The sequence below is a fragment of the Somniosus microcephalus genome, chromosome 28 (assembly GCF_052327205.1).
Source record: "Somniosus microcephalus isolate GS21.2 chromosome 28, FLI_Smic_1.0, whole genome shotgun sequence".
Classification (NCBI taxonomy): Eukaryota; Metazoa; Chordata; class Chondrichthyes; order Squaliformes; family Somniosidae; genus Somniosus; species Somniosus microcephalus.
The window spans coordinates 45,291,823-45,304,347 of record NC_141014.1 but is presented as its reverse complement, the minus strand read 5'-3'; the positions used below and the strand labels follow the sequence as shown (position 1 = coordinate 45,304,347).

Genomic DNA, 12,525 nt, shown 5'->3' with positions numbered 1-12,525 from the left:
AAAGGAACCAATGATAGTAGCTGACATACCAACAGCACCATGGCAAAAGGTTGGTATGGACCTTTTTCATTTAAATGGTAAAGACTATCTAATAGTGATTGACTACTATTCTAACTATCCTGAGATGGCGCTGCTCTCAAGCACCACAGCAAGCAGTGTCATAATGCATGTGAAATCCATCTTCGCCAGACATGGAATTCCCAGGATTGCCGTTAGCGACAATGGTCCGTGCTTCAACTGTAAGGAGTGACAACAGTTTGCAGCACATTTTGACTTTCAACACATCACATCCAGTCCTTTGTACGCTCAGTCGAATGGTAAGGCAGAGAATGGTGTTCAAGTTCTCGAGCAGCTACTGAAGAAAGCGACAGAAAGCAAGTCTGATCCTTATCTCGCCCTGCTGAGCTACCGAGCCTCGCCTTTAGACTCTGGTTCTTCGCCTGCTGAACTCCTAATGGGTCGCAAGTTGCGTACCACACTACCCTGCTGTGCAAAAGAAAAGCAGAGTAAGGAACTGAGACAGAGACTTCAACTGTTAAAGCTGAAACAGAAATCATACTATGACAAGTCATCCAAAACTCTGAAACCATTGACAAGGGATGATGTTGTCAGGATTGAGGATCCAGATACATGGAACAGGAAAGCTACAGTTCTTGAGGAAGTAGGACCAAGGTCATACACTGTTAGAACTGAGGAAGGACATATTCTCAGGAGGAACCGCCGTTCCCTCCTAAAAACACAAGAGACTATCGAAGAGCAAATCGATGACAATGCCGCAACTGAATCTTGTCACTCACCACCAGAACAATCTAACACAAATACACATACAGGTTCTCATGAAAAAACATCAGGCTTACCTGTGCTGAGAAGATCCACACGTGAAGTGAAAAAGCCTGATAGACTTAATCTTTGAGTACAAAGAAAACTACATTGAAAATGTATTGACTGTTGAAGATGTTTATGTTGTTATTGATTGATATTGATTGATACTGATTTTGTTTAACCTCAAAGAAAGGGGAACGTAATGATCAGTAACCTGTCATTCTGGAATGATACACTAGGTGGTGCTGTATGTATATAAGAGTGGGCTACCCACAATGCACTAGGCCACCCACAAGGCAGCAGTCAAGATGGAGGCCTCTACAAATACTGTACCTAGTCCACATGTGCTCAATAAAGCATCTAGCAAAAGCTAGCTGTTCTTAATACAAACGACTAGTTATTAATGAACATAACAGTTTTGTGGTCCTATTAAATGCCTGGTAGTTGGACCAGAGTTACAACAGGATAGGAACACAAACCGAAATACTGCAGATACTGAGGCATACCAAAGCAACAGCAGAGGAGAGAGGTAAAAAGTAATCAGAGTGTGACGTCACCAGGGAGCAGGTAAGTGATTGGTTGGTGAGTATTTCTTTTCAATACAAGCTTGACTTCTGTGGTGTTAAATTTCTAGGGTCTCTGGCGTAGTGGGGACAGTTGGTAAATAAAGCGCCCTAGAGTATACCTGTAACTGGGGTATTGAATAATTTTTTAGATTAATTAAAGGAGTAAGTCATGGCAGGAGAGTTCAGACCCGTGTTCTGCTCCTCTTGCTCCATGTGGGAAATCAGGGACGCTGCCAGTGTCCCTGACGACCATGTGTGCGGGAAATGCATCCAGCTGCAGCTACTTGTAGACCGCATTGCGGCGCTCGAGCTGCGGGTGGATGAATTTTGGAGCATGCGCGATGCTGAGAGGGTCATGGATAGCACATTTAGCGAATTGTTCACGCCTCAGGGTAGGGCTGCACAGCGGGTGACCATCAGACGGAGCAACAGAGGCAGGCAGGAAGTGCAGGGAACCCCTGCGGACGTCCCCCTTTCAAACAAGTATACCAAGTTGGACACTGTTGAGGGGGATGACTCACCAGGGGAAGGCAGCAGCAGCCAGCTTCCTGGCACCAGGGACGCTTCTGCTGCTCAGAAAGGGAGGAAAAAGAGTGGGAGAGCAATAGTGGTAGGGGATTCTATCGTAAGGGGAACAGATAGGCATTTCTGTGGCCGCAAACGTGACTCCAGGATGGTTTGTTGCCTCCCTGGGGCCAGGGTCTGGGATGTCACTGAGCGGCTACAGGGCATTCTTAAGGGGGAGGGTGAGCAGGCAGAGGTCGTGGTCCACATTGGGACCAACGACATAGGAAGGAAGGGGGAGGAGGTCCTGCATCAAGAATTTAGGGAGCTAGGTAACAGATTAAAGAGCAGGACCTCGAAGGTTGTAATCTCTGGATTACTCCCAGTGCCACGTGCTAGTAAGTATAGGAATGGGAGGATAGAGCAGATGAATGCGTGGCTAAAGAGTTGGTGTAGGGGGGAGGGTTTTACTTTCCTGGATCACTGGGCCTGCTTCTGGGAAAGGTGGGACTTGTACAAGTCGGACGGGTTGCACCTGAACCAGAGCGGGACAAATATCCTTGCGGGGAGGTTTGCTAGCACTGTTGGGGGGGGTTTAAACTAACTTGGCAGGGGGATGGGATACAGAGGGGAGCTGAAATAGGGGGTGATGTGCTGCCAATTATAGAGAAAAAAACAAGTCAGCTTGGTAGACAGGGCAAATATATGAGGGCAAGGCTGGATGGCATCTATTTTAATGCATGGAGCCTTGCAGATAAGGTGGATGAACTGAAGGTGTTGATAAACACATGGGAGTATGATATTGTTGCTATCACGGAGACATGGTTGAGGGAGGAGCAAGACTGGCAGCTCAATATTCCGGGGTACAGAATCTTCAGGCGAGACAGAGGGGGAGGTATAAGAGGAGGGGGTGTCGCAATATTAATTAAGGAGTCAATTACTGCAGTAAGGAGGGATGATATATTAGCAGGTTCCTCTAATGAGGCCATATGGGTGGAGCTTAAAAACGAAAAGGGGGCAAGCACTTTGCTGGGAGTGTACTATAGGCCTCCAAACAGTCAGGGGGAGATAGAGGAACAGATATGTAGGCAAATCTCAGAGAAATGTGCAAATAATAGGGTAATAATAATGGGGGATTTCAACTTCCCCAATATTAACTGGGATAGTCAGAGTGTGAAAGGCTCAGAGGGTGTAGAATTCTTAAAGTGCATCCAGGAGAGCTTTTTGAGCCAGCATGTAGAAAGTCCTACAAGAGAGGGGGGCGGTACTGGACCTAATTCTAGGGAATGTGGCTGGCCAAGTGGAAAAAGTGCTAGTAGGTGAGCACTTTGGTGATAGTGACCATAATATGGTAAGATTTAAGGTGGTCATGGAAAAGGACAGGGATGGGCCGGAAATAAAGGTTCTAAATTGGGGGAAGGCCGATTTTAATAGGATAAGGCAGGATCTGGCCAAAATGGACTGGGATCAGCTACTTGTAGGAAAATCCGCATCGGAGCAATGGGAGGCTTTCAGAAGGGAGATTGAGATCATACAATGGCAACATGTTCCCGTAAAGGTCAAGAGTGGTTCCAAAAACCACAGGGAACCTTGGATGTCAGGGGATATACGAGAATGGATTAGGAAAAAAAGGAGGGCTTTTGGTAGATACAAAAGGCTAAAGACGGAGGAAGCCCTAGAGGAGTGCAAAAAGTGCAGGGGGATACTTAAAAAAGAAATTAGGAGATCAAGGAGGGGCCATGAAATAACACTGGCGAGCAAAATAAAGGAAAATCCTAAGATGTTTTATCAGTATATTAAGGGTAAGAGGATAACTAGGGAAAAAATAGGGCCCATTAGGGACAAAAGTGGCAATCTGTGTGTGGAGCCGGAAGATGTAGGAGGGGTTCTAAATGAATTTTTTGCATCTGTTTTCACGATGGAGAAGGACGATGTAGACATAGAAATAGGGCGGGGGGACTGTGATATGCTCGAACATATTAACATCGAGAGGGAGGAGGTATTGGCGGTTTTAGCTGGCCTAAAAATGGATAAATCCCCAGGCCCGAATGAAATGTATCCCAGGCTGCTGGGTGAGGCAAAGGAAGAGATTGCGGGGGCTCTAACACATATATTCAGGACCTCTCTGGCCACAGGGGATGTGCCAGAGGACTGGAGAACCGCTAATGTAGTACCATTATTCAAGAAGGGTAGTAGGGAAAAACCGGGGAACTACAGGCCAGTGAGCCTAACATCAGTGGTAGGAAAATTCTGAGGGACAAAATTTGTCTCCACTTGGAGAGGCAAGGATTAATCAGGGATAGTCAACATGGCTTTGTCAAGGGAAGATCATGTCTGACTAATTTGATTGAATTTTTTGAGGGGGTGACTAGGTGTGTGGATGAGGGTAACGCAGTGGATGTGGTATAGATGGATTTCAGTAAGGCCTTCGATAAAGTCCCGCACAGGAGACTGGTCAAGAAGGTAAGAGCCCATGGAATCCAGGGTGCCTTGGCACATTGGATACAAAACTGGCTTAGTGGCAGAAGGCAGAGGGTGATGGTCGAAGGTTGTTTTTGTGACTGGAAGCCTGTGGCCAGTGGGGTACCACAGGGATCGGTGCTGGGTCCCTTGCTGTTTGTGGTCTACATTAATGACTTGGATATGAATGTAAAGGGTATGATCAGTAAGTTCGCGGATGATACAAAAATTGGTAGGGTGGAAAATAGCGAGGAGGGTAGCCTCGGTCTGCAGGACGATATAGATGGGTTGGTCAGATGGGCGGAACAGTGGCAAATGGAATTTAACCCGGAAAAGTGCGAGGTGATGCACTTTGGGGGGACTAACAAGGCAAGGGAATACACAATGAATGGAAAGACCCTAGGCAAGACGGAGGGTCAGAGGGATCTGGGTGTGCGAGTACACAGATCCCTGAAGGCGGCGGAACAGGTGGATAAGGTGGTAAAAAAGGCATATGGGATACTTGCCTTCATTAGCCGAGGCATTGAATATAAGAGCAAGGAGGTTATGATGGAGCTGTATAAAACACTGGTTAGGCCACAGCTGGAATACTGTGTGCAGTTCTGGTCGCCACACTACAGGAAGGATGTGATCGCGTTAGAGAGGGTGCAGAGGAGGTTCACCAGGATGTTACCAGGGCTGGAGCGCTTCAGCTATGAAGAGAGACTGGGCAGATTGGGTTTGTTTTCCTTGGAGCAGAGGAGGCTGAGGGGGGACATGATTGAGGTGTACAAAATGATGAGGGGCATAGATAGGATGGATGCTGAGGAGCTTTTTCCCTTAGTAGAGGGGTCAATAACTAGGGGGCATAGATTCAAGGTAAAGGGCGGGAGGTTTAGAGGGGATTTGAGAAAGAACTTTTTCACCCAGAGGGTGGTTGGAGTCTGGAACTCACTGCCTGAAAGGGTTGTGGAGGCAGAAACCCTCACAACATTTAAGAAGCATTTGGATGAGCACTTGAAATGCCATAGCATACAAGGCTACGGAACAAATGCTGGAATATGGGATTAGATTAGACAGGGCTTGATGGCCGGCGCGGACACGATGGGCCGAGGGCCTCTATCCGTGCTGTATTACTCTATGACTCTATGATACTGGAAATCTCAAAGAAAAACAGAAAACGCTGGAGACACTCAGCAGGTCAGGCAGCATCGGTCGAGAAAACACGAGACACTTGACCTTTCTGGTATAAAACCATTCCTCAAAACAGACCCGGGGTTTGCAGGAGATGAGGAAACAGTGCAAACTAACCACAGGACTTTACAGCTCTTAAATTTCATGGGGATAAAAGTCCACATCGCACTTTACAGTGACGGAGCAACAGATTCTGTCTGAAGCTCCCCACTGATCCACTTTCCATTTCCCCAACTCGTTGTGGGCTGCTTTGCAGATCCACTGCAGACTGACTGGTGTAGGTCAGTCTCTTTCAATCTATTGTGGTCAACATTGTGAACCTTGGTATCACGGACTCATTCTGGAGCCACCGAGATGCCCATCAATTCTCCGAGAGACGGGTTAACTTAGAGCCGGCTGTGCTCGACACCATCTGTAGGGTGGAATTTCATCGAGCTCTTTGAGATATGTTGTGAAACTCTGATTCTGAGAACAGAGACGCTTTCAAATTCAGTTTGAGGAAAGTCAAAGAAACCAACAGCAATGACATCACAGAATAATCATCCAAACCTCTGTATTGAGGCGGGAAGCCAGGGTCGGGCGGTTGGAGAAGGAGGTGCTCGACCTGGAGTCCCGTCTCGGTCAAGTCGTCGAGGACCCGGCCCTGCGGTTGGTGTACGAAGAGAAGAAGGGCGCGCTGAAGGACCTGCAGCTCGTCGGGTCCCGAGGCGCGTTCGTGAGGTCGCGGATTCAGTTCCTGCGGGACCTGGACCGCGGCTCCCCCTTCTTCTACTCGCTGGAAAAAAGACGGGGGGTCCGTAAGCAGCTCCTGGAGCTGCTGGCCGACGACGGATCTCCGGTCTCGGATCCGGAGGGAATCCGCGCGGAGACCCGCGCCTATTACGGGGCTCTGTTCTCTCCGGATCCGTCCAGCGAGGACGCGCGCAGAGTTTTGTGGGAGGACCTGCCGAAGGTCGGCCTGGAGGGCGCCGAAAAATTGGATGCTCCTCTGTGTCTGGAGGAGCTGACCGGCGCCCTCCGCCAGCTCTCTAGGGGGAAGTCCCCGGGGCTGGACGGGCTGACCGTGGAGTTCCACAGGGCGTTCTGGGACGTCCTGGGGGGCGACTACGCGCGGGTCCTGGGGGAAAGTTTGGCGACCGGGGAGATGCCCCTCTCGTGGCGCGGGGCAGTGATTGTCCTGCTGCCTAAGAAGGGCGATCTCCGGCTTCTTAAGAACTGGCGCCCGGTCTCCCTCCTCAGCACGGATTATAAAATTTTTGCCAGGGCCATGTCTGCTCGCCTTGGCGCCGTGCTGGCCCACATGATCCACCCCGACCAGTCCTACACGGTCCCGGGCCGGTCTATTCATGATAACATCCATCTGGTCCGGGACCTGCTCCACCATTCCCAGAGGGCTGGTCTGTCGGTCGCCTTCCTTTCCCTAGATCAGGAGAAGGCGTTCGACAGGGTGGATCACGAGTATCTTTTCGGGACTCTGCGCGCATTCGGGTTCGGGACGCATTTTGTCGCCCGGATCCGACTTCTGTACGCTGCCGCGGAGTGTCTGATTAAAGTTAACGGGTCCTTGACGGCGCCCCTTCGCTTCGGGAGGGGGGTGCGTCAGGGATGCCCCATGTCCGGCCAGTTATATGCCATTTGCGTGGAGCCTTTCCTGCGCCTCTTGCGGAAGAGGTTGACGGGACTGGCTCTGCAAGGGCCGGGCGTGGAGGTGGTCCTCTCGGCTTACGCCGATGACGTGCTCCTCATGGTCACGGATCCCGTTGACTTGCGGAGGATGCGGGAATGCCAGCAGATTTACTCGGACGCATCCTCCGCCAGGATCAACTGGGGGAAATGTTCTGGACTCCTGGTGGGTCAGTGGCAGGTGGACTCCCTGCCGGAGGAGTTCAGGCCCTTCGCCTGGAGCACTACGCACCTCCTCTACTTGGGAGTCTACCTCAGCCCGGCCGAGGACGCCTGGCCGGCGAACTGGCACGAGTTGGAGGCCAAAGTCGCCACTCGCTTAGGTCGCTGGACGGGATTGCTCCGAGTGTTGTCCTACAGGGGTCGGGCGTTGGTCATAAACCAACTGGTGGCCGCCATGTTGTGGTACCGGTTGGTTACTCTGATCCCTCCCCCTGCGTTTGTCGCCAAGATACAGAAGAAGCTCGTCGACTTCTTCTGGAACAACAGGATGCACTGGGTCTCTGCCGCGGTTCTGAGTCTCCCGCTTAGGGAGGGCGGTCAGGCGCTGGTGTGCCTTCGCACCCAGGCTGCGACTTTCCGTCTTCAGACGCTGCAGAGATACCTGTACGTTGAGATTCCTCCAAGATGGTGCGCGCTGGCGACGTATTTTTTCCGCCAGCTGCGTGGCCTCAATTATGACACGCAGCTCCTGTTTGTGGAAGTGGGTGGCACGCGTGCCAGCCTGCGGGGGCTGCCTGTCTTCTACCAGGAACTGCTATGGGTTTGGAACCGGGTCGCTTCCAGGCGCAGCTCTCCCCCGACAGGAATGGTGGCTGTCCTTCGGGAGCCACTGTTCAGGAATCCGCACCTCCACGTCCGCAGGTTCGGGTGGCTGGCGGAGCACAGAGCTGTGGCTGGCAAGGTGACTCGAGTCGGGGACCTGCTCGATGGCGGAGGAGTGGGCTGGATGGCGCCGGAGGAGTTGGCGAGGCGCATGTCTTGGGTAAACGTCCGGCTCGCGGCCGATGCCATCGAGTCGATAAAGGCGAAAGTACGCCCCGGCACCACTAGGTGTATCGAGGCGGCTCAGGCGTGTGGGGCGATCCCGTCTGAGCTTTCCCCCGTTCGGACGGAATTCCTTGTCGGCGCCCAGCCCCGACCCCCCCCTCGGGAGCCGGCGCCTCACAACTTGAGCCGTCTCGAGGAAATACCCTCCGTGCCTTTTCATTCCGCACGGAGGGGTTTCCTGTACGGGCTGCTCCTGCACACCTTCCACTTTGCCATCTTCGCCTGCCGTCCGGACACGCCGTGGCGTGCCGTTTTACCTTCCGACGGAGGCGGAGGTCCCCAATGGGGGGCTCTCTATGCGGGAGTCCTCCCTTGTTCTATTGGGGACTTGGCCTGGAGGGTGTTGCACAGGGCAGTCCCGTGCAATAGGTATTTAAGTAGGTTCACGGACTCCCAGACCGCATGTTTGTTCTGCGGTCTGGAGGAGTCCGTGTTTCATATTTATATCGAGTGTGAGAGGTTGCAGCCCCTCTTTCATTATTTGAAGGGGCTGCTCCTCAAGTTTTGGTTGCACTTCAGTCCCACGCTCTTGATCTACGGCCACCCGGTGCGGAGGGGAGCGGGCAGGTCGGAGGACCTCCTCGTGGGTCTGCTCCTGGGCCTGGCGAAGAAGGCCATTAATTGGTCCAGGCAGCGGGCGGTCGAGGGGGTCGTCCGGCCGGATTGCCTCCCTCTCTTCCGTGGCCATGTTCGCGCCCGGGTGGCCCTAGAGCTGGAGCACGCGGTGTCCGCCGGCGCGCTAGATCACTTTCATGACCGGTGGGCGCCGCGGGGACTGGAGTGCATGATTGGGCTGGAGAACCAAATTTTAATTTGATTATTAAGGTTTATTTGAAGTTTTATTGGTTTATTACAGTTTTATTGGTTTATTTACAGTTTTAATGGTTTATTTACAGTTTTTATCTGTCTAAATTTATGGTTTTACCAAAAGAGGAACAGCAATGACATCACAGAATAATCATCCAAACCTCTGTATTCCAAAGCTCTGATTGGCTCTGGGTATCACACACCGCCCCCTCTCCTTTGTTAATTGGTGCCTGGATTGATGGAAGATCCTGACTGGCTCACAGGGATTGTCAATCATCATTGATCATGCCAGACCCTGTTGAAATGCAGGAGCTTGTGAGGGTAGAGGTTAGGTTGTTACTACAGTGGAGTTTGAGCTCAGTGCTTTGCAACAGGAAGAGTTAAGATGGCCTCCCAAGTGCGTCAGAACTATCACAAGGACTGTGAGGATGCTGTCAACAAGCAGATCAACATGGAGCTCTATTCCTCCTATGTTTATCTCTCCATGGTGAGTTTTGTATTTTTGGGGTCCTATTTCAAAATTAAGGCTGTTATTTTATTCTAAGCAGGTAGAATTTCTCTAGGTCAATGAATGGGCTTTAGAGGGTCTCTCTATAGCCCTCCCCAGTCTTAATCCAGTGAATGCTCTTAAGACAGTGATCTTGCAGAAGGACTCTTTCCTGCTCTGTCCTATTCTGATGTGTTTATATTTGAAACTAACTCCAGGGTTTCATCAAGTTTGTAATGGAGGGTTCATCTTGAAGATTCACTAAAACTAGTCAACTTCCAACTTGGATGGCAACAATTAGATTGAATTGGGTGACTAGTTAGTGAAACATTGGCTGGTTCTGGCCAGTTTTTATCCCCCTCTAATTGAGTGAATCCTGTTAGTCTTTCTCACCTGAGGATGGTGTTAAACTATTTAATTTTAAAGATTTGGCTCTTTTCCTTCTCTGCTTTTAGACTTTCATCTGGGAACAAAAGAAGATACCACAGATATTTTGACCAAGTGTAGTTGAGAGCTTTATTCCAAAAAGCATTAAAGCTCGCTAATATTTTCTAGTAACATAACCTCCTATTCTGTTGAGCTACTTCAATGAGGAGCTTCCAACATATTCAAAAAGGATTTGGAAAGTATTGGTGTTGCTACCATTTGAGTTGGCCATGGATCAGATCTAGATTTCAATTGTCTCTTTTCCATTTTTCTCTACCTGCAGTCGTATTACTTTGACCGGGATGATGTTGCCCTGCGTCACTTTGCCGAGTTCTTCAAGGAGCAGTCGCATGAGGAACGTGAGCATGCTGAGAAACTGCTGAAATTCCAGAATATGCGTGGGGGGCGTGTTGTCCTGGAGGATGTCAAGGTTAGATTCAGCAAACTTTGAAGAATTGCCATGGTTTTGTGAAAAGTAGGCTAGTTACCTCATACTAGATTATCTGAGTCATGGAAGTTGTTCCAAGAGGAGGCTCAATGATTGTTGTATGCATGGATTTTCAGAAGGCAGGAGATTGCTGGCAGAAATTGGAAGTGCATTAGAAGCAACCTTGTGACCCCAATAAAACTGGGTGGAGTAGGAGGCAGTTGGTATAAAATAGACCACTGGATGGTGACTAGTGCATATGATCTAAATGTGCAAATAGTGATCTGCTGAGCTAGGGTCTATAGTGAGCTCCAGGGCAAAATTGGAGACTGGCTAGGGGGTTGACTGGAAGGAAGTGGTTGATGTTCACATCAGATGTAAGAGTGTAGGGATTTGGGGTGTGTCCCAGTACAGATGTCATTTAGAAGCTAGCTTGCCGAGACAAAAGGCTGATTGAAAGGTGGGCTTCATGTTCTGGCATAGAATAGAAAGCAAGGAAGTGTTACTGCAATTACTGCTAGATAGACCTCATTTGGAATATTGTGCTCCATTTTAGGTGATCTCACTTTAGAGCCTATAGTGCTGTGATTTCAAGTCAAATAACTCATTCCAAAGAGAATTCTTGATGAACTGTCTGGTTAAAATCCTGGCTTAGAATATCAAGAATGACATTGAGTTGTGATCTGACTAACTCCTGAAATGTTCAAGTCTGTTAACTAATTTCTTCCAATGTTACTCTATACCCCACCCCTACAAACTCTCAGAAACCAGAGCAGGATGAGTGGAGCAATGGCCTAGTGGTGATGCAGAGAGCTCTGCAGCTGGAGAAGGATGTCAACCAGAGTCTGTTGGATCTACACCAACTCTCCACTGGGAACACTGACCCTCATGTAAGTTCCTAATGTCTCATTTAAAGAAAGATTTGCATATCTACAGTGCCTTCCTTGTCGTCGGTGTCCAAAAACACTACAGCCAATTCAGTACTTCTTGAAGTGTCATTATTGTAATGTTTGCAACATGGCAGTCAATCTGCACACCAAGATCCTGCTGCAGAAATGAGAGAAATCACCAGATAGTCTGTTTTATTAAGTTGGTTAGTGATCAATATTGGCCAGGACACTGACATTCCAGTTTTTTTTCTTTGAAATAGTACCATGTGGGCAGACAAGACCTTGTGTACTGTTTTATCCAAAAGACAATACCTCTGACATTGCAGCTCTCCCTCAGTACTGCAGTGAAGTGTTGCTTTTCACTCAATTCTCTGAAATGGGACAACCCAGGGCCTTCTGACTGGCAGTGGTACCAGTAAGCCATGGCTGACACTTGCCATGTTTTGGGTGAGTTGAAGGCTATCTAGGGAGCTTAATCTGATCACTGATCTTTAGCAATATCTCCATGCCCAATAGGTTTCTGATGATCTTTCACAAAAGACTTCAACATCAGGATCTCACTGAGATGAGGCCAGTGCATAAAGCAGATTGAAATTGGGACACCAAAGGATAAGTTGTAACTGAAGGGGGTTCTGCTTTCCAATTTTAAATTGGTAAATGCATTACTCCTGGAGTAAATCTAATCTGACGTCCAATCCACCTATTTCTCTGCAGCACTTGTACCAGTTACCCCATCCAGTAGAAGATAAAGGACCATCTCCATGGGCGGTGAAGCTCAGAAGGCCTTTGATGATGTCTCCTCTGAGCTAATTGTGCTTTGTTTTTCACTTTCAGTTGTGTGACTTCCTGGAGACCCACTACTTGGATGAGCAAGTGAAGATGATCAAGAAGCTTGGAGATCACATCACCAACTTGAAGAGACTGGGAGCCCCTGAGAATGGCATGGGAGAGTACCTGTTTGACAAGCACAGCCTGAGTTGAATGGGATTCTTGAACCATTAGTTCTATACAGGTTGGAAATGAAGTGTGACCAACTTCTGGTGGTGAATACTTTGGTTGTCATTATTTCCCAGTTTTCTCATCTAACTGTCACAGTACATGGAAATAAAGGTTATTCATCATTGAACTGGTTTGTCTTTGTTTAATTAAATAGCTGATCTGGTTAAGATCCCACTGCACAATACACAGCTGTGTAATATGATCCAAGTTAAAAATACAGAAGTCACTCCC

The 12,525-nt window shown here is 49.1% G+C and overlaps 1 protein-coding gene across 1 annotated transcript; it reads left to right on the top strand.

Moving 5' to 3' along the window:
- The first annotated feature begins 9,390 nt into the window (after positions 1–9,390).
- Positions 9,391–11,324, top strand: LOC147099712 (ferritin heavy chain B-like). Its single transcript, XM_085969351.1, has 3 exons — positions 9,391–9,552; positions 10,262–10,408; positions 11,170–11,324. Exons 1-3 carry the CDS (start codon positions 9,451–9,453, stop codon positions 11,305–11,307), a joined length of 387 nt encoding a protein of 128 aa, XP_085825477.1. The 5' UTR covers positions 9,391–9,450; the 3' UTR covers positions 11,308–11,324.
- Positions 11,325–12,525: the final 1,201 nt, after the last annotated feature.

Bases quoted from the DNA above. Each gene is read 5' to 3' on its own strand.
- LOC147099712 (XM_085969351.1), top strand. From the start codon at position 9,451: ATGGCCTCCCAAGTGCGTCAGAACTATCACAAGGACTGTGAGGATGCT. The intron at 9,553-10,261 runs GTGAGTTTTGTA...CTCTACCTGCAG, and splicing joins CCTATGTTTATCTCTCCATG to TCGTATTACTTTGACCGGGA. The intron at 10,409-11,169 runs GTTAGATTCAGC...ACAAACTCTCAG, and splicing joins TTGTCCTGGAGGATGTCAAG to AAACCAGAGCAGGATGAGTG.